Source organism: Rhinoraja longicauda, chromosome 25, assembly GCF_053455715.1.
Source record: "Rhinoraja longicauda isolate Sanriku21f chromosome 25, sRhiLon1.1, whole genome shotgun sequence".
NCBI classification, from domain to species: domain Eukaryota; kingdom Metazoa; phylum Chordata; class Chondrichthyes; order Rajiformes; family Arhynchobatidae; genus Rhinoraja; species Rhinoraja longicauda.
In genome coordinates this window covers 1,640-28,123 of record NC_135977.1, presented here as the reverse complement: position 1 = coordinate 28,123, position 26,484 = coordinate 1,640, and the positions used below count along the sequence as shown (strand labels likewise).

The 26,484-nt window shown below is 46.1% G+C and overlaps 1 protein-coding gene across 1 annotated transcript; it reads right to left on the bottom strand.

Moving 5' to 3' along the window:
- Positions 1 to 1,209: 1,209 nt before the first annotated feature.
- Positions 1,210 to 2,142, bottom strand: LOC144605874 (polyubiquitin-B). Its single transcript, XM_078421504.1, has one exon. The coding sequence runs from the start codon at positions 2,005 to 2,007 to the stop codon at positions 1,315 to 1,317; it is 693 nt and encodes a 230-aa protein (XP_078277630.1). The 5' UTR covers positions 2,008 to 2,142; the 3' UTR covers positions 1,210 to 1,314.
- Between the last annotated feature and the right edge of the window lie 24,342 nt (positions 2,143 to 26,484).

Genomic DNA, 26,484 nt, shown 5'->3' with positions numbered 1-26,484 from the left:
GCTATGGGGATAGATGTGCTGGCTCCAACTGGGCTGGAGTTCCAGAGCCCCGGTCACAGGTTGCAAATTCAACCCACCGATCGGGCCATGGAAGTCCCGATGAGGTTGAGATTGGCTGCCTTGCCCAGCCTAGGTGCCACATTTGAGACTTTCAGGGCCGGTGGGGTGGAAATTTCTCGCGGAACCCCAAGCAACCTCATTGACAAATTGCAATTACTGACTGTTTTGCAGAAAAATGCGAGGCTTAATCGGAATGGCGGAAATGAAATAAGCGGAAACTTTCTGCCAAATTCGGAAGGGTGTTATAGACGTCCTTTTATTTTGAGCTCTAGTCCTAGACTCTCCCACAAGTGGAAACATCTTTTTAGTTTTAGATTAGGAATATTGTGCGTCAACAGGTCCTTCAGCCAGTCTGAAGGGTCTTGACCTGAAATGTGACCCATTCCATCTCTCCAGATTCTGCCTGTCCTGCTGAGTTACTTCAGCATTGTGTCTCTGTAGTTCCTTCCTACACAGACTAGAAAAGACCGACTTCCCCAGCAGTACACTTATTCTTTGAGAAAACAAAATCTTCTAGCTAACAAGTAGGTAGACTCTTTGTAAAGGCTAAAAAGTGCAACAAAATATGGTTTAAGCCAAGTACCCAACACATCATACTGTACACGTCTCAGCCAACAAGCAAAATCACCCAAGTTACATTCCATCTTGAAACTGAGGTTTCTTGCAATAGCAAACTGTCTGAAAAATTAAAGCAATTGCTTTTGGAAAAGGAAATGGATTTAAAGTCAGGGTACAAACTAGACAAGGATCTGATGAATTGGCAAGTTCAAAGCAAAATAAAGCAATAGGGCTGCCAGCAGTGTCTAGCAAATTCAAATCACCTTTAGCTGGTTCCAGTCAGAGACATGTCCAACAATGACACTTCTGCCATATACTCTGGTCTTCAATCCATTGCCCCAATAACATCTGCAGTTCAACCCCTTCAACAGCCTAGCAACATATTGAGGCAAATTAGAACCAATGACTGCAAAAAAATATAAGCAAAAATGCCAGGTTCAGTAGACATCGCAAAAATAAATTTGTTAAAACGAATTTGTATTGCAAGAGGATGAAGTCCCAACCCTGTCCAATAGCACTATTTGTATGATTTAATCTTCAATTAGCTCTATTTTAGCTTTCCTTCCATTCAAAGAACTTGCAACCATACAATAAGCTTGCAACAATTTTATTTTGAATGACATGGGAAGACACTTTAATCAACATTTTACACTAGAGGCAAGAACACTACCCACAAAAAAAGCCAATTACAACAGTTTAACAATTGCCCCCCCTCAAACGAAGAACCAAGTGCAGGGTAGATTCTTTCTGGATGTTGTAGTCTGACAGGGTGCGACCATCTTCCAACTGTTTTCCTGCAAAGATCAGACGCTGCTGATCAGGTGGGATTCCTTCTTTATCTTGAATCTTGGCCTTGACATTTTCAATGGTGTCACTCGGCTCCACTTCCAGGGTGATGGTCTTGCCAGTCAAGGTTTTCACAAAGATCTGCATGCCTCCCCTCAGACGCAGCACTAAGTGCAGGGTAGATTCTTTCTGGATGTTGTAGTCGGATAGGGTGCGACCATCTTCCAACTGTTTTCCTGCAAAGATCAGACGCTGCTGATCAGGTGGGATTCCTTCTTTATCTTGAATCTTGGCCTTGACATTTTCAATGGTGTCACTCGGCTCCACTTCCAGGGTGATGGTCTTGCCGGTCAAGGTTTTCACAAAGATCTGCATGCCTCCCCTCAGCCGCAACACTAAGTGCAGGGTAGATTCTTTCTGGATGTTGTAGTCAGAAAGGGTACGGCCATCTTCCAGTTGCTTGCCTGCAAAGATCAAACGTTGCTGATCAGGTGGAATTCCTTCTTTATCTTGAATCTTGGCCTTTACATTCTCAATGGTGTCACTGGGCTCCACTTCCAGGGTGATGGTCTTGCCGGTCAAGGTTTTCACAAAGATCTGCATGCCTCCCCTCAGCCGCAAAACTAAGTGCAGGGTAGATTCTTTTTGGATGTTGTAGTCAGACAGAGTGCGTCCTTCTTCCAGTTGCTTGCCTGCAAAGATCAAACGCTGCTGGTCAGGTGGGATTCCTTCCTTATCCTGAATCTTGGCCTTGACATTTTCAATGGTGTCACTGGGCTCAACCTCAAGGGTGATGGTCTTGCCAGTCAGGGTTTTAACAAAGATCTGCATGCTCTGCAAAACAAGATAAACAGTTACTACCCAACCAGCAGATTCTAGTAAAATCTGTTGACTTGGTTCAGAATTTGATAGTTCTGTCCGGTAACCTCAATAGTTCACGATAAACAGATAGTTAACTTTACCCTTGAGCACCATCTACCCCGGGAACACCCAGCAAGGCTTTACTGAAGGTTTCACGTGGCTACCCAGAACCGCATTCGACTACATAAAGAGATGAACCTGCAGCTTTTAATGGCGACTCACCAACTAAAGGATCAGAGTTAATGTGGGTCGGGGCGGAGGGAGGCGGGGCCACGGCGGCGCCACGCCAACAAACCCCGCCCATTGTGACGCACAGCGCGGCTCACGTGGTCGGCCACGCCCCGCCCACCAGGGGGCAAACACCGCGAGACGTTCCCGCCCAGCACCAACCGCTGCGTAAAGGCAGCCACCATCTTGGCGCTTGTTGTCGGCCATCGCCCGCTCAGTCGCGGCTCGCCCACGGAGCGGACCCGGCACCCAGCGCCCAACATCCAGCCCCCAACACCAACCGCTGCGTCACGGCAGCCGCCATCTTGGCCTCAGTCCCGGCACCCAACACCCTGCACCAACCGCTGCGTCACGGCAGCCGCCATCTTGGCGCTTGTTGTCGGCCATCGCCTCAGTCGCGGCTCGCCCACGGAGCGGACCCGACACACCACCGCACCCGTCCCGTGGAGCAAACAGTAGCGTCCGCGGACAGGCGGAGCGGGCCCTTCACACGTCGTCTGACGGCTCCGCAGTCGCTGTTCGTTCGCCGAGATGTTCACACTGCTCCCGCACGGATCACAGTACCATTTACTAACATTCATTCGACAAGAGACGTCTACCCATTTCCTTTTCACGTACCGCACCAACTTCAACAACATGAACATTTACTGGCCTAGCAGCCCAGATCGCACAGGCGATGACTTCACTCACCGCTGTTGTCCTGCACAGTTACGCTCTCCCCGCTCCTCCGCCGCCAATGGCGCCCAGGCCGTCCGCACCCGCTTTTATAGTGCGCGCCTCCTCCGCCGCAGTGCCCGGCACTGTTTCCAGCGCACTACAAAGAGCCAACGGCCGCGTTGTGAAGACGAACAGTTGTTTGTGTCTATTGTTGAGGAAGTCATAATAAAAGCTGGCCAGCATTCAAATGTTGTATGTTGGTCTTGTGCATTGGTGTTTGAGGTACATCTGGGAAACAGTATGCGGTGCGCGAGGGCTGAGGTGCTGCGGTCGCGCATTCCAAAAGCGGTGACGCGTCGCGGCCGCAGGCGATGAAGGGGAGAGATAGAGGGGGAGAGATATAGATAGAGAGATAGAGATAGATTGAGGGGGAGAGATATAGATAGAGGGGGAGCGAGAGATAGAGGGGGAGAGAGAGAGATAGTGTGAGAGATATAGATAGAGGGAGAGAGATATAGAGGGGGAGAGATATAGATAGAGGGGGAGAGAGATAGGGGAGAGAGATAGAGGGGGGGAGAGATATAGAGGGGGAGATATAGAGAGAGAGAGAGGGGAGGAGAGAGATAGAGGGGGAGAGATATACAGGGGGGGGGAGATAGAGAGAGAGAGAGATAGATAGAGGGGGAGAGATATAGAGGGGGAGAGAGAGAGATGGAGTGAGAGAGGGAGAGAAAGAGATAGAGGGGGAGAGAGATATGGAGGGGGAGAGATATAGAGGGAGCGGGAGAGGTAGAGAGGGGGAGAGATGGAGAGATAGAGGGGAGAGGGAGAGAGATAGAGGGGGAGAGAGATAGAGGGGGAGAGATGGAGGGGGTGGATTACGGAAGGTTTTGTTAAAGATTTGGTGAACCACAGAGTTCCAATGCAGGAGAGGTTTGGGCCCAACGGGTCCACTTGGTCAAGTTTAACTTAAAATTCGCTTTAATGATATGGAACCACTGCATTTAAGAGCAAATAAGAGTCAAATCAGGGCTACCTAAAACCTAAATCTTTGCCCATGGTCACCTTGCTAGGCCAACACCCTGACCTTTGTCAACCCCTCTGAAGTTGTAGACAATAGGATTAGTGGTGAAACCATTGAAATCCAACCTTCACAATTAAGTACAGAACATTTTATTTTATTAATTTTCATTGAATACATACAAATATATGAGATTATATTCAATAAGAGGCACGGATTTTGAAATAAATCAAAAGCATCAATTCTAAAAAACTTCAAAGCAGTCTTATTGTCTCGTCATTTCCAGTTAGTCTTTTTTCGTCCAGAAGATGCTATACATGCTGCATTATCTCTACAATCTTATTCTTAAGTCTACACTGAGCTTTAAAGTCAAATAGGCATCACAAATAGCTTGATCGAAGGTATTTATTCACAAAATGCTGGAGTAACTCAGCAGGTCAGGCAGCATCTCAGGAGAGAAGGAATGGGTGACGTTTCGGGTCGAGAGCCTCGTGGGAATGGGGTCCAAACACAAGTGTGAAGCATTGAGGTAAAGTGTAAAGAACCATAACCTAGTTTAGTTAGTTTCCTTTAGCAAAGGCATTACAACATTAAAACATTTTTCCTGTGTAAAGCCAAACAGATCATGTAAGCAGCATTACTACATTTACTTGATCCCTATTGGGATAAACGGGAAGGTGCTACAATATGCTCAGCAATGCCCATGCTGGTGGCTGTAGTTTTGAGCCAAGACCTGAGGATTTTGTGTAGCATGATAGAAATTTTAAGTAAATGGAATCCAGCACATCCGAGCTTCGGATTGGGGTTGAGTAAACCACAAAGTAATAATGACAACCTGAACATACTGAAAGTCTGCATCAGCTGACGTACCTACTCATCAACTTACCTACTACCTGTAGTTTAAGATACAGTGCGGAAACGCCCTTCCCCACCGAGTCCTCGCCAACCAGCGATCACCCCATACACTAGTTTAGGTTAGAGATACAGTGGAAACAGGCCCTTCCCCACCGAGTCCGCGCCAACCAGCGATCCCCGCACACTAGTTTAGTTTCGAGATACAGAGCGGAAACAGGCCCTTCCCCACCGAGTCTGCGCCGACCAGAGATACCCATACTCTAGTTTAGTTCAGAGATACAGCGCGGAAACATAACAATTTGGTCAGGCCCAAATTGGAGTATTGTGGAGCTGTATGGGATCCTTTCAACAACAACAACAAGATCACCCTGGAGAAAGTGCAACGCCGAGCAGCTCGCTTTGAATAATCAAGCATGAATAATATGCTGACCTCTCGGATGGGATACCCTAGAGCTCTGCAGAATCAGGCTAAGACTTATTGCAATTTACGAGATTCACAAAATCACGCCATCAAATCTTCCGTCATCCCAGTGCACCAACCGCCATGAAATAAGACAAAATACTGGTCCCTACATCATCAACTCACTAAATTTCAATAAACGTTGCTACCAATATTCCTTTTACCCAAGGACGATAGGGAATGGAAAATGTGACCACCCAACACACTCCCGATATTCAGTCATTTGAAAAGGGGATTGGGCAACTAGATCTCCGCAACTTGGTTAAAAGGGCCCACTTCAAAATGTAATCACTACTCTACTCACTCCGACCTGCGCGAGACAACCACTTAGGTGTTTGTGCAGTAATCAGCCAGAAACAGGCTTGGGCAGAGGAATCGAGACCCAGACAACATAGGTTCAAGGTGAGGGGAAAAAGATTTATTAAGAACCTGAGGGGCAACCTTTCCGCACAGAGGGTAGTGGGTGTATGGAACGAACTGCCGGTGGAGTTGGTTGAGGCAGGGACAATCACAACGTTTAAGGGACACTTGGACAAGTTTGGAGGGATATGGCCCAATGGCGGGCTGGTGGGACTAAAGTAGATGGGGCATGTTGGCCGATGTGGGCAAGTCGCGCCCACAAATTTCTCCCCCTCTCTCTTTCTCTCCCCTGCCACCCTGGGGGGAGAGGGGGGGGGGGATTTCAGCAGACATGGTTTCCTGCTACATCCTCTGCAATGCTGATAATTTAGTCCTTGCCTCAATCTCATGGGGAGAATATTCTGGCAAACAGGGGATATCGTGTGAGACAGGAGGGCGGAGAGAGGGGGGAGAGAGACGAGGAGGGGAGAGAATGTTTCCTACACCAGTCCCCTTCCTTCTGGCCCCTAAACCCCCTCTCCCCGTCTCTGTGACCCCCTCCCCTCCGGCCCCTTCTCCCCATCTCTGTAACCCCCTCCCCTCCGCCCCCTACACTCCCTGTCACTGTAACCACCTGTCCTCCGGCCCCAACACCCCCTCTCCCCGTCTCTGTAACCCCCTCCCCTGCTCTCCAAAGCCTCCACATCCTTCCTGTAAAGGGGGTGACCAGAACTGCACGCAACACTCCTAATGCAACCTGATGAAAGTACATCCTGGGTGTTGAACTCAATGCCCTGGCAGATGAAGGAATGCGAGCCACATGCCTTCTTCACTGCTCTGTGCACTTGTGTTGCCACTTTTGGGGAGTTCTGGAGTTTATCAGGAACAGTTTCTTCCTCTCCACAATCAGATTACCGCCCCGAGTTAGTATTTAGTGCCATAGAGTGTTGCAGCGTGGAAACAGGCCTTTCCTTCGTCCCAACTTGCCCATACCGACCAACATGCCCCATCTACACTAGTCCCACCCGCCCGTGTTTGGCCCATATCCTTCCAAACCTGTCCTATCCATGTACCTGTCCAAGTGTTGTGATTGTCCCTGCCTCAACTACCTCCTCCGGCAGCTCATTCCATATACCCACCACTCTCTGTGGGGGAAAAGTTGCCCATCAGGTTCCTATTAAATCTTTCCCCCCCTCACCTTAAACCCAAGTCCTCTGGTGCTCGATTGCCCTACTCTGGGCAAGAGACTCTGTGCATCTACCCAATCTATTCCTCTCATTTAATAGCATTTATTTTGACAGGGCTTGTATACAAACACAGGGATGTTATACCAAGGCTCTATAAGGCGCTTATTCACAAAATGCTGGAGTAACTCAGCAGGTCAGGCAGCATCACAGGAGAGAAGGAATGGGTGACATTTCGGGTCGAGACCCTTCTTCAGACTGATGTCAGGGGAGCGGGACAAAGGAAGGATATAGGTGGATATAGGTGTCCCTCTCTTCTCCCCCCCCCCCCTCCTTCTCCCAGGGAGAACTGGGAAGGAGAAGGGGGGGGGGAGAAGAGAGGGACAGAGGAACTATCAAAAGTTGGAGAAGTCAATGTTCATATCTCTGGGCTGCAAGCTGCCCAAGCGAAATATGAGGTGCTTTTCCTCCAATTTCCGGTGGGTCTCACTATAGCACTGGAGGAGGCCCATGACAGAAAGGTCAGACTGGTGGTGGGAGGGGGAGTTGAAGTGCTCAGCCACCGGGAGATCAGGTTGGTCAAGGCGGACTGAGCGAAGGTGTTGAGCGAAATGATCGGCGAGCCTGCGTTTGGTTTCGCCGATGTAAATAAGTTGACACCTAGAGCAGCGGATACAATAGATGAGGTTGGAGGAGGTGCAGGTGAACCTCTGTCTCACCTGGAAAGACTGTTCGGGTCCTTGGATGGAGTTGAGGGGGGAGGTAAAGGGACAGGTGTTGCATCTCCTGTGGTTGTAGGGGAAAGTGCCCGGGGATGGGGTGGTTTGGGTAGGAAGGGACGAGTGGACCAGGGAGTTACGGAGGGAATGGTCTCTGTGGAACGCAGAAAGGGGAGGGGATGGGAAGATGTGGCCAGTAGTGGGGTCCCGTTGTAGGTGACGGAAATGTTGGAGGATGATTTGTTGGATACGCTGGCTGATAGGGTGGAAGGTGAGAACGAGGGGGATTCTGTCCTTGTTACGAATGTGGGGAGGGGGAGCAAGAGCGGAGCTGCGGGATGTAGAAGAGACCCTAGGGAGAGCCTCATCTATAATGGAAGAGGGGAAGCCCCGTTTCCTGAAGAATGAGGACATCTCTGATGCCCTAGTGTGAAACACCTCATCCCGGGCGGAGATGCAGCGTAGACGGAGGAATTGGGAGTAGGGGATAGACTTTTTGCAGGAGCTATAAGGCATGGTCAGGCTGCATTTGGAATATTGTGAGCCGTTTTGGTCCGTATATCTGAGGAAGGATGTGCTGGCTCTGGAGAGGATCCAGAGGAGGTTTACAAGAACGATCCCAGGAATGAGTGGGTTAACTTATGATGAGCGTTTGTCGGCATTGGGTGTGTACTTGCTAGCGTTTAGAAGAATGGTGGGGGGGGGGGGGGGGGGGGGGGGGGGAGGGGACCTCATTGAAACGTACATAATAGTGAAAGGCCTGGATAAAGTGGATGTGGAGAGGGGAGGGGGAGAGAGAGGGGTAGTGCATCTGACTGAGTGTGAACATTATCAACAGCAAACTCAGAGAACACAAGTGAAATCCCGCGTATGATGATTTCAGTGGTTCCAGCACTCTTGATCCACTCGTTGAATCTCAAACGCCTTCTCAGAAGTTTAAAAGTCGAACATTTCTTGCCATTATCGATAGCTTGCTTTCTGTCCTGTCAAAACGCCAGGAAGCTTATCAAAAAGTGCATGGTGTATTTGGATTCCTTCATCACTTACAGTTGTTTAAACCTGAAGAGATCGCAAAGAGGTCATCAAATCTTATCAAATCATATCCGGAAGATCTGGAAGAAAATCTTGGTGAAGAATTTGTGCAGTTTACTGAACTGTTGAAAACTGATCTTGTTTCTCATATTGGCGCCGAACAAGACCTCGTAGAGTTACAGTTGTACCGTTTGATGACTGACAATTCTTTGGAGTCTTGTTTTCCAACTGTAGAAAATGCCTTGCGCATCTATTTGTCGCTCACGGTTCCCAACTGCAGTGGAGAACGCTCATTTTCAAAACTGAAAAGGATTAAAATTGAACTACGGAGCACCATGGGTCAAAACAGATTGACCAATCTCACTCCAATGAGCACTGAACATGAACTTCTGCGTGAAATACACATTTCCAATATCATCAACAAATTTGCTCATGCTAAATCTAGAAAATGTAACTTTTAAATTGTAGTTTTGTTACTTTTGACATTTGAAATTGATGCCCACATGTAAATAATATTATTACTGAAGTGTCAGACATATTTGTCATATTATCTGTATAAGAAAATAACTGCAGATGCTGGTACAAATCGAAGGTATTTATTCACAAAATGCTGGAGTAACTCAGCAGGTCAGGCAGCATAGTCTGAAGAAGGGTCTCGACCCGAAACGTCACCCAGTCCTTCTCTCCCGAGATGCTGCCTGACCTGCTGAGTTACTGCAGCATTCTGTGTCATATTATCTGGCTGTATATAGCAAAAGAAAAAAATGAATTAATTTTCTATGCAAGGAAATAATTTGTTTTAATATTTGTGTATTTTTTTCATTTAAAGCCCCTTTATAACATATGCTACATATGAGGCCCCTCACTTGCTTAATCCGGCCCTGCCTCTCGTGGTTTCAATGGGGATAAATCTTTGAGAAAGATTAACAATGTTTTTTCCTAATTGCTTTGTGGTCACGGAGCTTGTATATCAGCGTGCTGGAATGTTGAGCAGAAGTGCTGGAGGAACTCTGAGGGTCAGGCAGCATCTGTGGAGGAAATATATATTTGGTTTGGGAGTATCTGCGTTGCTGCAATCTGTTTGCTTTCTGCTTTCATCCTCTGAATAATTTGTGTTTATTTTCACCCAGGATCTCAAAGGGCTGGACCTGTGCTGCTGGAAGTGTCTTCAGGGGTTGACCTGTGCTGCTGGGGTTGACCTGTGCTGCTGGAAGTGTCTGCTGGGGTTAGACAGTCTCTTCTGATTCTGCCGAATGCTGGCGTAAGATGGAATAAACGTCTTCCCCATTGCTGTTCTCCCGATACCCAAGCCTCATTTAATTCAGTGTTTTTGTCGGTTAAAGTAGTGTCTGTTCTATTGCGGTCGGGTTTCCTCTGATATTGTGAACTGCTGCACGCCCTGTAACGTTCCTGCAACCTTATCCAGTCTATCTGGATTTGATCTTCATGGAGATGGTGTGAAGGTAAGGCTCCTATTTCAACCCTTCTTTTGGTTTCAGTGGGATAAGTCTTTGAAAGATTAACAATGGGTTCCCTATTTATGGTCAAGGGTTTTATAATTCAGGATGCTGGATCTTTAGCAATAAAAGCAGTGGTGGAGGAACTCCATGGGTCAGGTAACATCTGTAGGAAATGGACAGATGTGTTGGGTCAGGAACCTTCAGACTGGAGTGGGGGAAGAAAGCTGGAAAAGTAAGGTGGGGCGGGCAAAGCCTGGCAAGTGATAGGCAGATGCAGGTAAGGGGGAGGGTTGTAGATGAGTGGAGTACGTGAAGACTAGAGATGAAAAGGTGGCAATGTGTTGGATAAGTAGAGGAGTAAAATGTAGTCCAGAGGGAGGTGTGTGGGTGTAATGGTCCAGGGGAGGGGAAAGAGGGGTGAAAGAAATGTACTCAGATGGGAGATGAGTGTACTGAGGAATGGAAACCCTCTTTCCCTGCACCCCCACCCTGGGGTGCACTCTTCTCCCACCACCCTGGGGTGCCCTCCTCTCCCACCACCCAGTCACTCTGCTCCTCTCCCATCGCCAAGCCCCATACTTCCCCCTTCACCCCCACCCCTCCAGCTTCACATTTCAATCCTCTTCTCCCTTATCTTACCCCTTTTGTCTACTTTTCACATCCAGCCTTTGTCACCCACTGTACCCTCTCCCAATAACCTCCAATACTGCTCCACCCCCACCCCTCCACCCCCACCCCTTTCCCAATAACCTCCAATACCGCTCCACCCCCACCCCTCCAGCCCCACCCCCACCCCTCCACCCCCACCCCTTCACCCCCATCCAGCCTTTGTCACCCACTGCACCCCTCTCCCAATAACCTCCAATACTGCTCCACCCCCACCCCTCCACCCCCACCCCTCCAGCCCCACCCCCACCCCTCCACCCCCACCCCTCCAGCCCCACCCCCACCCCTCCACCCCCACCCCTTCACCCCCATCCAGCCTTTGTCACCCACTGCACCCCTCTCCCAATAACCTCCCTGCACCATATCCACCGATCAGGTACAAGACTTTGACTCGCTCCCACCTCTTCCACTTCATCCAACCCCATCAGTCTGAAGGGTCCCATCTCAATGTCATCTGTCATTTTCACCTTGCAGTCAGGTAGTTGGTGCCTGAACTGCTGAATGCCTCCAGCACTTTGTTTTTGGACACCGCCATGTTCCCTGGTTAAAGTAATTGTAGTTGGCTCCTGTTACAGGGAAAGTAGAGTTTAATATTTGTGGTGTATTAATTTGACTGTTTTGTACATCGTTGTCAACTATGTGGATCTGGTGTTTCTGGAGATGGCATTAAGGTGAGGCCCCTGTTTTGTACATCTTTGTCAACTCTATCAGGATCTGGTGTTTCTGGAGATGGCAGGTAGTGCAGGAGTCCCCTGCGGTCATCTCCCTCCTAAACAGATATACCATTTTGGATACTGTTGGGGGAGATGGCTCATCATGGGAAGGCAGCAGCAGCCAAGTTCATGGCACCGTGGGTGTCTCTGCGGCAAAGGAGGGGAGGAAAAAGAGTGGAAGGGCTATAGTAATAGAGGATTCAATTGTAAGGGGAATAGATAGGCGTTTCTGCGGCCGCAAACGAGACTCCAGGATGGTCTGTTGCCTCCATGGTGCAAGGGTCAGGGATGTCTCTGAGCGGCTGCAGAACATTCTAGAGGGGGAGGGTGAACAGCCAGTTGTCGTGGTGCACATTGGCACCAATGATATAGGTACAAAACGGGATGAGGTCCCACAAGGTGAATTTAGGGAGCGAGGAGATAAACTTAAAAAGTAGGATTACTACCAGTGCCACGTGCTAGTCAGAGTAGAAATAGGAGGATATTTCAGATGAATACGTGGCTTGAAAAATGGTGCAAGGGGGAGGGATTCAAATTTCTAGGACATTGGAACCAGTTCTGGGGGAGGTGGGACCAGTACAAACAGGACGGTCTGCACCTGGGCTGGAATGGAACCAATGTCCTTGGGGGAGTGTTTGCTAGTGCTGTCGGGGAGGATTTAAACTAATGTGGCAGGGGGATGGGAGCATGAGCAGAGAGACAGAGGGGTGTAAAATGAGGGTAGATATGTAGAGGCAATAGGTAGCAAGGTGAAAAGTAAAAGTGGCAGGCAGACAAATCCAGGGCAAAAATCAAAAAGGGCCACTTTTCAACATAATTGTATAAGTGGTAAGAGAGTTGTAAAAACAAGCCTGAAGGCTTTGTGTCTCAATGCAAGGAGTATACGTAATAAGGTGGATGAGTTGAATGTGCAGATAGTTATTAATGATTATGATATAGTTGGGATTACGGAGACGTGGCTCCAGGGTGACCAAGGCTGGGAGCTGAATATCCAGGGATATTCAATATTCAGGAGGGATGGACATATAACATATAACATATAACAACTACAGCATGGAAACAGGCCTGTCCGGCCCTACCAGTCCATGCCGACCATTCTCCCTGACCTAGTCTCATCTACCTGCACTCAGACCATAACCCTCCAATCCCCTCCTATCCATATACCTATCCAATTTACTCTTAAATAATAAAATCGAGCCAGCCTCCACCACTTCCACCGGAAGCCCATTCCATACAGCCACAACCCTCTGAGTAAAGAAGTTCCCCCTCATGTTACCCCTAAACCTTTGTCCCTCAATTCTGAAGCTATGTCCCCTTGTTGGAATCTTCCCCACTCTCAAAGGGAAAAGCCTACCCACGTCAACTCTGTCCGTCCCTCTCAAAATTTTAAAAACCTCTATCAAGTCCCCCCTCAACCTTCTACGCTCCAAAGAATAAAGACCCAACCTGTTCAACCTCTCTCTGTAGCCTAAGTGCTGAAACCCAGGCAACATTCTAGTAAATCTCCTCTGTACCCTCTCCATTTTGTCGACATCCTTCCTATAATTTGGCGACCAGAACTGCACACCATACTCCAGATTCGGCCTCACCAATGCCCTGTACAATTTCAACATTACATCCCAACTTCTATACTCGATGCTCTGATTTATAAAGGCAAGCATACCAAACGCCTTCTTCACCACCCTATCCACATGAGATTCCACCTTCAGGGAACAATGCACAGTTATTCCCAGATCCCTCTGTTCCACTGCATTCCTCAATTTCCTACCATTTACCCTGTACGTCCTATTTTGATTTGTCCTACCAAAATGCAGCACCTCACACTTATCAGCATTAAACTCCATCTGCCATCTTTCAGCCCACCCTTCCAAAAGGCCCAAGTCTCTCTGTAGACTTTGAAAATCTACCTCACTATCAACTACTCCACCTATCTTAGTATCATCTGCATATTTACTAATCCAATTTGCCACACCATCATCCAGATCATTAATGTAAATGACAAACAACAGTGGACCCAACACAGATCCTTGGGGCACTCCACTAGACACTGGCCTCCAACCTGACATACAATTGTCAACCGTTACCCTCTGGTATCTCTCATTCAGCCATTGTTGAATCCATCTTGCAACCTCACTATTAATACCCAACGATTTAACCTTCTTAATCAACCTTCCATGTGGAACCTTGTCAAATGCCTTACTGAAGTCCATATAGACAACATCCACAGCCTTGCCCTTATCAATTTCCCTGGTAACCTCTTCAAAAAATTCAAGAAGATTAGTCAAACATGACCTTCCAGGCACAAATCCATGTTGACTGTTTCTAATCAGGCCTTGATTATCCAAATAATTATATATATTGTCCCTAAGTATCTTTTCCATTAATTTTCCCACCACAGACGTCAAACTAATAGGTCTATAATTGCTAGGTTTACTTTTAGAACCTTTTTTAAACAAAGGCACAACATGCGCAATGCGCCAATCTTCCGGCACCATCCCTGTTTCTAATGACGTTTGAAATATTTCCGTCATAGCCCCTGCTATTTCTGCACTAACTTCCCTCAATGTCCTAGGGAATATCCTATCAGGACCTGGAGACTTATCCACTTTTATATTCTTCAAAAGTGTCCGTACCTCCTCTTCTTTAATCCTCCTAATTTCCATCACTACTCTACTTGTTTCGCTTACCTCACATAATTCAATATCCTTCTCCTCGGTAAATACCGAAGAAAAGAAATTGTTTAATATCTCCCCCATTTCTTCCGGCTCAGCACATAGCTGTCCACTCTGACTCTCTAATGGACCAATTTTACCCCTCACTATCCTTTTGCTATTGACATATCTGTAGAACCCCTTGGGGTTTACTTTTACATTACTTGCCAAAGCAGCCTCATATCTTTTTTTCGCTTTTCTAATTTCCTTTCAGAAAGGAAAAGGAGGTGGGATAGCGTTGCTGGTTAGAGAGGAGATTAACGCAATAGAAAGGAAGGACATTTGCTTGGAGGATGTGGAATCGATATGGGTAGAGCTGCGAAACACTAAGGGGCAGAAAACGCTAGTGGGAGTTGTGTACAGGCCACCTAACAGTAGTAGTAGAGTTGGGGATGGCATCAAACAGGAAATTAGAAATGCGTGCAACAAAGGTAAAACAGTTATAATGGGTGACTTCAATCTACATATAGATTGGTGAATCAAATTGGCAGAGGTACTGAGGAAGAGGATTTCTTGGAATGTATACGGGATAGTTTTCTAAACCAACATGTAGAGGAACCAACGAGAGAGCAGGCTATTTTAGACTGGGTATTGAGTAATGAGGAAGGGTTAGTTAGCAGTCTTGATGTGCGTGGCCCCTTGGGCAAGAGTGACCATAATATGGTTGAGTTCTTCATTAGGATGGAGAGTGACATCGTTAATTCAGAAACAACGGTTCTGAACTTAAAGAAAGGTAACTTTGAGGGCATGAGACGTGAATTGGCCAAGATAGACTGGCAATTGATTCTTAAAGGGTTGACGGTGGATATGCAATGGAAGGCATTTAAAGACCATATGGATGAACTACAACAATTGTTCATCCCAGTTTGGCAAAAGAATAAATCAGGGAAGGTAGTGCATCCGTGGCTAACAAGGGAGATTAGGGATAGTCATAGAGTCATAGAGTCCTACAGCACAGAAAGAGGCCCTTCGGCCCATCGTGTCCGTGCCGCCCGTTACCAAACACAGTCTAATTTTAATCCCATTTTCCCGCATTTGGACCGTAGCCCTGAATGTTGTAGCATTTCAAGTGCCCATCCAAATGCCTCTTAAACGTTGTGAGTGTTCCCGCCTCCACCACCACCCCAGGCAGTGGTGGTATCAAAACAAAAGATGAAGCGTACAAATTAGCAAGAAAAAGCAGCCTACCAGAGGACTGGGAGAAATTCAGAGTCCAGCAGAGGAGGACAAAGGGCTTAATTAGGAAAGGGAAAATAGATTATGAAAGAAAACTGGCAGGGAACATAAAAACTGACTGCAAAAGCTTTTATAGATATGTGAAGAGAAAAAGATTAGTTAAAACAAATGTAGGTCCCTTGCAGTCAGAAACAGGTGAATTGATCATGGGGAACAAGGACATGGCAGACCAATTGAATAACTACTTTGGTTCTGTCTTCACTAAGGAAGACATAAATAATCTGCCGGAAATACAGGGGATCGGGGGTCAAATGAGATGGAGGCACTGAATGAAATCCAGGTTAGTCGGAAAGTGCTGTTAGGTAAATTAAATGGATTAAAGGCCGATAAATCCCCAGGGCCAGATAGGCTGCATCCCAGAGTGCTTAAGGAGGTAGCCCCAGAAATAGTGGATGCATTAGTGATAATTTTTCAAAGCTCTTTAGATTCTGGAGTAGTTCCTGAGGATTGGAGCGTAGCTAATGTAACCCCACTTTTCAAAAAGGGAGGGAGAGAGAAAACGGGGAATTACAGACCAGTTAGTCTAACATCGGTAGTGGGGAAAATGCTAGAGTCGGTTATTAAAGATGAGATAGCAGCACATTTGGAAAGTGGTGAAATCATTGGACAAAGTCAGCATGGATTTATGAAAGGTAAATCATGTCTGACGAATCTTATAGAATTTTTCGAGGATGTAACTAGTAGAGTGGATAAGGGAGAACCAGTGGATGTGTTATATCTGGACTTCCAGAAGGCTTTCGACAAGGTCCCACATAAGAGATTAGTATGCAAACTTAAAGCACACGGTATTGTGGGTTCAGTATTGATGTGGATAGAAAACTGGCTGGCAGACAGGAAGCAAAGAGTAGGAATAAACGGGTCCTTTTCAGAATGGCAGGCAGTGACTAGTGGGGTACCGCAAGGCTCAGTGCTGGGACCCCAGCTATTTACAATATATATTAATGATTTGGACGAGGGAATTGAATGCAACATCTCCAAGTTTGCGGATGACACGAAGCCGGGAGGCAGTGTTAGCTGTGAGGAGGATGCTAGGAGGCTGCAACGTGACTTGGATAGGTTAGGTGAGTGGGCAAATGCATGGCAGATGCAGTATAATGTGGATAAATGTGAGGTTATCCACTTTGGTGGCAAGAACAGGAAAGCAGACTATTATCTGAATGGTGGCCGATTAGGAGAAGGGGAGATGCAACGAGACCTGGGTGTCGTGGTACACCAGTCATTGAAAGTAGGCATGCAGGTGCAGCAGGCAGTGAAGGAAGCGAATGGTATGTTGACATTCATAGCGAGGGGATTTGAGTATAGGAGCAGGGAGGTTCTGCTGCAGTTGTACAGGGCATTGGTGAGACCACACCTGGAGTATTGCGTACAGTTTTGGTCTCCTAATCTGAGGAAAGACATTCTTGCCATAGAGGGAGTACAGAGAAGGTTCACAAGATTGATTCCTGGGATGGCAGGACTTTCATATGAAGAAAGATTGGATAGACTCGGCTTGTACTCGCTGGAATTTAGAAGATTGAGGGGGGATCTTATAGAAACTTACAAAATTCTTGAGGGGTCGGACAGGCTAGATGCAGGAAGATTGTTCCGGATGTTGGGGAAGTCCAGAACAAGGGGTCACAGTTTAAGGATAAGGGGGAAGTCTTTTAGGACCGAGATGAGAACGTTTTTTTTCACACAGAGAGTGGTGAATCTGTGGAATTCTCTGCCACAGAAGGTAGTTGAGGCCAGTTCATTAGCTATATTTAAGAGGGAGTTAGATGTGGCCCTTGTGACTAAAGGGATCAGGGGGTATGGAGAGAAGGCAGGTATGGGATACTGAGTTGGATGATCAGCCATGATCATATTGAATGGCGGTGCAGGCTCGAAGGGCTGAATGGCCTACTCCTGCACCTATTTTCTATGTTTCTATTAAGGTGAGGCCCCTGTTTTGTACATCTTTGTCAACTCTATGTGGACCTGGTCTTTATGGAGATGGCATTAAGGCAAGGCCCCTGTTTCAAACCCTCACTTGGGCTTCAGTGTTTGGGGAAAGATTGGGCAGCACAGTGGTAGAGTTCAGTGGTAGAGTTGCTGCCTCACAGCGCCAGAGACCTGGGTTCAATCCTGACAACATGTGTTGTCTGTACAGAGTTTGTACGTTCTCCCCGTGACCAGGTGGGTTTTCTCCAGGTGTTCTGGCTTCTTTCAATACGCCAAAGGCATTCAGATTTGTGGGTTAATTGGTTTTAGTAAACTATCCCTAGTGTGTAGATAGTGCTAGTATACGGGATGATCGCTGGAATGTGCGGACTCAGTGGGCCAGAGGGCCTGTTTCCACACTGTCTCTAAACCAAATTAATGATTTTTTATTCAAGGTTCTCTTAATTCAGGGTGCTGGAATCTTGAACAAAAACAACAGTGTTGTAGGAACTTGGTGGGTCAGGCAGCATCTGTGGAACAAATGGATAGATGCATCCGGTTGGAATCCTTTGGACAGGAGTGGGGAAAGCTGGGAAAGTGAGGTGGGGTGAGGCAAAGCTTAGCAGGTGACAGGTGGAGCAAGGTGAGGGGGGGGGGGGGTGATTGTGGAGTAAGTGACAAAGGCTAGGGATGCAAATGTGAGAATGTGTCAGAAGGAGAGGAGGCGTGAAAAGTAAAGCTTGAGGGAGGTATACAGGTGTAATGGGACAGGGTGGGGGTGAAGGGGGTAAGGGGGAAATATGGGACTAAGAGAGGGAGATGAGCACACTGATGGAAACTCCCCTCTTACCCTGCACCCCCACCCTGGTGTACACACTTCCCCATCACCTCAGTCACTGATCCTCCCCCTCTGTACACTCATCTCTCATCCCCGAGTCCTATATTTTCCTCCTTCCCCTTGCACCCATATCCATCCCTCTGGCTTTACATTTCAATGCTCTCATCTCCATATCTGACAACCTTTGTCTCCTTTTCAGCTCTAGCCTTTGTCACTTTACTCCATCCATCAGCCAACCACCCTCTCGCCTGTGTCCACCTATCACTTGCCAGGCTTTGTCCTGCTCCCATCTTTCTCCCCACTTTCTCTGTCCTTGTCCAAATTCTTGATTAGAGTGGGTGTCAGGAGTTATGGGGAGAAGGCAGGAGAATGGGGTTAGAAGGGGGAGACAGATCAGCCATGATTGAATGGCAGAGTGGACTCGATGGGCCGAATGGCCTAATTCTGCTCCTGTGTCTTCTGGTCTTCTCTGACATAAGGAAATGCAAGCAGCCACTTTGTGCAAACAGCAATGAGTCAACAGAGGGCAATTATTGTCCCCCAGACAACTATTGCCCCCAGGTGGACATTGTGATGTGTGCAACAAATATTGACTGGCCACTGGTGGGCGAAGGGTTAATGTGGTAAACGACTTGATTGACGATAGGATTGAGATGGGACAGGTAATTGCCAACTCCTCTGTACAAAAGGAGTTGTGGGAGGATCTGAGTGCAGTTGTCCTGGGCTGTTGTAGTAACCAGTGCTCAGGGTAGAGACAGATAGTCTCCCCTTGGAACCAGTGCTCAGGGTAGAGACAGGTAGTCTCCCCTTGTGTCTGATGTGGATCTATGTTGCCAGGACAGGAGGTAGGTGAGAACATTACTGCTTTCTCCTGAAATTTGTTTGCCTCTTTGATTAATTGTGCTGACTTTTCCTTTCAATTGTGTCATTTGAAGTGTCCAGGGTTTTTAATTATGATTTTTTTTCTGGTACAACTGGAATTGTGCTGTTTCTGTGCTGTATCTCAGAACTAAAAGGATGTTTCCACTAGTGGGAGAGTCTCAGACCAGAGGGCACAGAGTCAGAATCAAAGGATGTATCTTTACTAAAGAGATTATACCCTGACCTTGATACAACTGAAATTGAATCTGAGTGACGTGAAATGTAGAAACAAGGAACTGCAGATGTTGATTTATACCAAAGTTAGACACATTACAGGAGTAACTCAGCGGGTCAGGCAGCATCTGTGGAGAACATGGATAGGCGATGTTTCACAGAGTGCTGGAGTAACTCAGTGGGTCAGGTAGCATCTGTGGAGAACATGGATAGGTGAGATTTTGTGTTGAGAGCCTTCAGCTGATTTCTGCGTGTGGTTCCATTTACTTCATGAAGGCCGTGGCAAGAATGAATTTATCTCCTGGATAGCTGTCCAATTGTGTTTTAATTGGGGCACTTCATGAAGATGGGTTTCCAGTTGATGACTATTTATTGTGATTGAGAAGACAGCAAGGAATTTAAAGGGGATCTACATTGTACTTGGTTGAGGAAAGTTAATGTGAACTAATTTTGAACCACTTGTTTGAAATGTTTAATGTTAACTACCCCAATCAAAGCTTGTTTATTATGAATTCTTATGACTTTCAGGTGGCAGGAAACTGTGTAGAGTGGTCATTCATTGAGCTTTGGACTGAAAAGTGGAGAATGTGTCAGGGGAGGTGTGAAATGTAAAGCTTGCAGGTGGTATGTGGGTGTAATGGGACAGGTTTGGGGTGAAGGGGGTAAAAAGAGAAATATGGGGCTCTGAGAGGGAGAAGAGCACACTGATGGGAACCCCCCTCTCACCCTGGTGTACACACTTCCCAACACCTCAGTCACTGCTCCTCATCTCTCATTCCTGAGTCCTACATCTTCCTCCTTCCCCTTGCACCCATATCCATCCCTCTGGCTTTACATTTCAATGCTCTCATTTCCTAATCTGACAACCTTTGTCTCCTTTTCATCTCCTGCCTTTTGTCTCTTTACTCTCTCCATCTGTCAACCCCCCTCACCTATATCCACCCATCACTCGCCAGGCGGTGTCCTGCTCCCATCTCTCTCCCCACTTTCCCTGCCCTACTCCAGGTGCAGAGCACCCGGAGAAAATCTCTGTGGTCACAGAGAGAGCAATGAACTCTGTACAGACAGCACCAGAGATCAGGATCTTACCCAGGTCTCTGCTCCTGTAAGACAGCAACTCTGTGCCACCCATATTTTAGCTGATCTTAATGTTTTTTTTAGTACAATGTGAAGAAGGGTCATGACCTGAAATGTCACCTATCCATGTTCTCCACAGATGCTGCCTGACCCGCTGAGTTACTCCAGCACTGTCTACCTTTTGTAAACCAGCATCTGCAGTTCCTTGATTTTGATCGCAAATCTTCTCTGGTCTCGGTGCTTTTACAAACTTTGGCATCAGGGTAATGGGTACATTATGAGGAAAGGAAACGGGTCGCAGAGCAATGAAGAGCATTTTGCAGTAAAGAGCACAATTAAATCTAACTTGTAGACAACACTCCCAATGTGCAGTGAATTAAAAAAAACAGGTCGCTGTAATTTGTGATCAACGCTCCCACCGTGTGGTGATCCGCTGCACTGCAGGCCCATGTAATTTGTCGTCAACACCCCCACCGTGTGGTGATTCGCTGCACTGCAGGTACGTGCAATTTGGTCAACACTCCCACCGTGTGGTGATCCGTTGCACTGCGGGCCCGTGTAATTTGTGGTCAACACTCCCGCCGTGTGGTGATCCGCTGCACTGCCGACCCCTCCAATTTAGACAATAGACAATAGATGCAGGAGTAGGCCATTCGGCCCTTCGAGCCAGCACCACCATTTAATATGATCATGGCTGATCATTCTCAATCAGTGCCCTGTTCCTGCTTTCTCCCCATACCCCCTGACACTGCTATCCTTAAGAGCTCTATCTAGCTCTCTCTTGAATGCATTCAGAGAATTGGCCTCCACTGCCTTCTGAGGCAGAGAATTCCACAGATTCACAACTCCCTGACTGAAGTTTTTCCTCATCTCCGTTCTAAATGGCCTACCCCTTATTCTTAAACTGTGGCCCCTGGTTCTGGGCTCCTCCAACATTGGGAACATGTTTCCTGCCTCTAACGTGTCCAACCCCTTAATAATCTTATGTTTCGATAAGATCCCCTCTCATCCTTCTAAATTCCAGTATTTCCAAACCTAGTTGCTCCAGTCTTTCAACATATGACAGTCCCACCATTCCGGGAATTAACCTAGCAAACCTACGCTGCACGCCCTCAATAGCAAGAATATCCTTCCTCAAATCTGGAGACTAAAACTGCACACAGTACTCTAGGTGCAGTCTCACTAGGGCCCTGTACAACTGCAGAAGGACCTCTTTGCTCCTATACTCAACTCTTCGTGTTATGAAGGCCAACATTCCATTGGCTTTCATCACTGCCTGCTGTACCTGCATGCTTCCTTTCAGTGACTGATGCACTAGGACACCCAGATCGCATTGTACATCCCCTTTTCCTAACTTGACACCATTCAGATAATAATCCGCCTTCCTATTCTTACCACCAAAGTGGATAACCTCACACTTATCCACATTAAACTGCATCTGCCATGCATCTGCCCACTCGCACAACCTATCCAAGTCACCCTGCAACCTCACAGCATCTTCATCACAGTTCACACTGCCACCCAGCTTTGTATCATCTGCAAATTTGCTAATGGTATTTTTAATCCCTGCATCCAAGTCATTAATGTATATTGTAAATAGCTGCAATCCTAGCACCGAGCCTTGCGGTACCCCACTAGTCACTGCCTGCCATTCTGAAAGGGACCCATTTATCCCCACTCTTGTCTTTCTGCTGTCAACCAATTTTCTATCCATGTCAGTACCCTACATTTTATGGTCAACACTCCCAGCGTGTGCTGATCTGCTGCAATATGTGGACAAAGTACTGGTTTGTTTCAGATGGTCAGGCAGCATCTCTGAAGAACATAGACAGCAGTGTTGTTTTGTCCACATGCTTACTGCGTTGCCTGCATTGCACCCCATACCGCACAGTGAGAGGAATTTATTTTGTCAGAGGGTGGTGAATCTGTGGAATTCACTGCTGCAGAAGGCTGTGGAGGCTGTCAATGGATATTTTTAAGACGGAGATAGATTCTTGATTAGCAAGGGTGTCGAAGGTTACAGATCTGAAGGAGGGTCTCGACCCAAAACGTCACCTGTTCCTTCTCGCCAGAGATACTGCTCGACCTGCTCAGGTACTCCAGTTCTTTGTAGAGAAGGACGTTAGAACATTTCAAACATTAAAATGGTATGTTAATTTGATTTTTCTGCATAACTTCAAGACAACCTGGATTTGCTCTTTATGAATGTCATAGGAAGGCAAGGTGCCATTAGTTTAATGGGATAAATGTTTTAAATAAATGATTGCTTTTCCAAATTGTTTAGAGAAAGTTATTGGAATGCAGGATGCTGGAATCTTGAGCAAAAAAAATACTCAGAGGGTCAGGCAGCATCTGTGGAGGAAATGGGTATCGGAAGCCTTCGGACTGGAGTAGGGGGAGAAAGTTGCAAAAGGGGGTGAGGTGGCAAAAAGCCTGACAAATGAAGGGTGGATACAGGTGAGAGGATGGGTGATTGGTAGGTGGGTGGAGTAAATGACAAAGACTAGAGGTGACGAGCGGAGAGAATGTGTCAGAAGGAGGGGTGTGAAATGTAAAGCCAGAGGGATGTGTCGGTGTAATGGGGCAGGGATGTATGGGATTCTGATGTGAAATGAGCATACGTACTGGGGCAGCCCCCTTTCTTCCCTGCAACCCCACCCTGGTGAGCACACTTCCCCAGCACCTCGATCACTCTGCTCCTTTCCCCTCTGTACGCTCATCTCCCATCCCCATGACCATACTTCCATCTTTCCTTCCACCCATGTCTCTCCCTCTGGCTTTGCATTTCAATGGTCTTCTGCTCATCTCCCATCCCCATGACCATACTTCCATCTTTCCCTTCCACCCATGTCTCTCCCTCTGCCTTTGCATTTCAATGCTCTTCTGCTTATCTGACAATATATGTCTCTTTCCATCTCAAGCAGTTGTCACTTACTCCACCCATCTGTCAATCACCCCTCCTCTGTATCCACCTATCGCTTGCCGGACTTTGCCCTGCTCCCACCTCTTCCAGCTTTCCCTGCCCTACTCCATGTGTGTGAAGTGTCTGGACCTAAAATGACCTCTGTCCATTTATGTTTGGGTCGATGGCACCTGACTTGCTGAGTATCTCCAGCACTTTGTGTTTAGACTTGGCCATTGGGGGCTGTCTCCCATCCCGTATTCTCCAGGTTAATCTTTCCCAAAGATTTATCCCGATGAAACCTGAGGATTCTAAATGGGGTCTTGCCTTTGTACCGTCTCCTTAAAGACCAAAGCCAGAGAGACATTGTTGTATAGAAAAGTAAAATACGCCAGTAATTATATGAAATCTCCTGACATCCTCAACACCCACGCAAACAGCAATACTTATTGGTGACTTTTTTGCAGACGTTTAAAGTTTTTGGTGCATTAAGCAGAAACATTTTGCATAATATGGGTCAGCCCCCTTAGTCAGGATTGAACCCGGGTCTCTGGCGCTAATGTTACCACTTGGTGGCGCCGTGATGGGAGCCTCGCCAATGGTATGTCGGTCTTTTAGTTTTTTTGTTATTTTTTAATGTTTTAAAAGTATGTGTTAATGTTCTCTGGTTTGATTTATGTGGGGGTGCAGGGGGTCAAAGGGAAACTTTTTTCAATCTTTTACCTTGTTTTCCAGATCGTATCTCCAGTTGCTCTGCGGCTTAACATCATGGAACTGGCGGCCTTGCTCGAGACTGACTTTGAGACCCACAGCGGGGCCATGGACTGACCATCGCAGCCTGCGATCCATCGCCGGGAGATCGACGCTCCAAGGAGCTCGCAGTCTTGGGTAGAGACCGATGACGGAAGCTCAAAAGAACAAGGAAGGTTCGACTAGCTGTGACCCGGGGTCTGATCGCCCGGCGTGGGGAGCTTGATCGTCCCGATGTGGAGGGCCCGACCGCCGGCTTTGGGAGCCAAGATCACACCGTCACGGAAGGCTCTAGGCCCCCGACCGTGGGAGGACAAAGAAGGGAAGTTTTGTTTTACTTCCATCACAGTGAGGAATGTGGAGGAGTCACTAAGTGGATGTTCATGTTAAAATGTTTTTTGTGTGTTCTGTTGCTTTTTATTGGTGTGACTAAGACAAATGAAATTCCGCGTATGTTGCAAAACATACTTGGCTAATAAAGTATGATTATGATGGAAGGCAGCAACTCTACAGCTGCGCCACCATGGCACCCCATGCTTGAATCGTGAGTAAATAACTCACGATTCAAGTATATAGTTAAATAAGTGCTGAAGGAACTTGGGGGTTTGGCAAACGCTTTGGGAAACATTTAAAGCGTTTGTGAGAGGATGTATTATTGCTTTTCAAGCGTCTCAAAACAAGAAGAATCGAGCTGAACAGAATGACCTGGAAAGTCAGATAAGACAGTTAGACATAACAAATGCCATCGCTCCCTCTATTGAAATACATAATAAAATTGCAGTTCTCAAATATAAGTTAAATTATATCCTCTCAGCTCATATTTTAAGGCTTTTTCAATATACTAAACAAAAACATTTTGAATTTGGAGATAAACCACAGAAATTGCTAGCACGTCAACTCCGTAAATTAGAAGATGATTCTACAATTCATAAAATTAGATCAGAAAATGGAGATTTGCTTAAACTACCTAAGGATATTAATCAGAGATTTTTGCAATTTTATCAGTCATTATATTCATCAAAAATAACAGATACTTCTGCGCAGATGCAAAAGTTTCTGCAGGAATGTAACCTTCCTGGTTTGAATGTGAGTGATAGAAATTTACTGGGCGTAGAAATAACTATGAAAGACGTTGAAGAGACTATTAAATCCATGAAAAATGGGAAGACTCCTGGCCCTGATGGCTTAAATAATGAATTTTATAAAAAATTCAGTGGTTTGATCTCTCCACGTTTGCAAACTGTATATAGTCACGCTTTTAAACAACAGAGATTGCCACAAACTCTGACTGAATCAACAATAATCCTCATTCCTAAAAAAGATAAGGATTCTGAAGACCCTGGTTCGTATAGGGCGATAGCTCTTTTAAATACTGATCAGAAGATATTAGCGAAAATTTTAGCTCAGAGATTAAGTCTAGTTATAGACAATTTGATACACCCCGATCAATCAGGCTTTATAGCCAAACGATATTCATTTTTCAATTTGAGACGCTTGTTTAATATAATTTATTCAAATAGACTATTAAATGAAGATTTAGCAATCATCTCGCTAGATGCTGAAAAAGCATTTGATCAAGTAGAATGGCCCTATCTTTTCTCAGTGATGGAAAAATTTCAACTAGGTGAAAATTTTTGTGCATGGGTGAAACTTTTATATACATCCCCAACAGCTAGAATATTAACTAATCAAATGCTGTCATCTAAATTTCATTTAGCTAGGGGTTGTAGACAAGGATGTCCACTATCACCACTTTTATTTGCTCTAATTATAGAACCACTTGCTGAGAGTATTAGATCAAATTCACATATTTATGGCTACAACACTAAACATACAACCAATAAAATTTCTTTATATGCGGATGATGTATTAATATATATTACAAAGCCAGAAATTAGCATTCCGAATTTATTAAATCTCATAACTCAATTTGGTTCATTTTCAGGTTATAGAATTAACTGGTATAAAAGTGAAATTATGCCAATAATGGAGCATAATCCGGCCATACTTCAACAATTTCCTTTCAAAATTGCCTATGAAAAGTTTAAATATCTTGGAATTTACGTGACTAGGAAATATACTTCTTTATTTAAATCAAATTTTCCTCCTTTACTTGTTAAATTACACAGAAATATCCAATTTTGGAAAACACTTCCTATATCATTAGTTGGTCGTAGTAATGCTATAAAGATGATCTTTCTGCCACAGCTACTATACTTATTTCAAGCAATTCCGATCTACCTTCCAAAAAAGTTTTTTAAAAAAATTGATTCAATTGTTACTAATTTTATTTGGGACTACAAGACTCATAGAATAAATAAAAGACACTTGTGTAAGTCTAAAATTAATGGAGGAATTGCTTTACCTAACTTTTTAT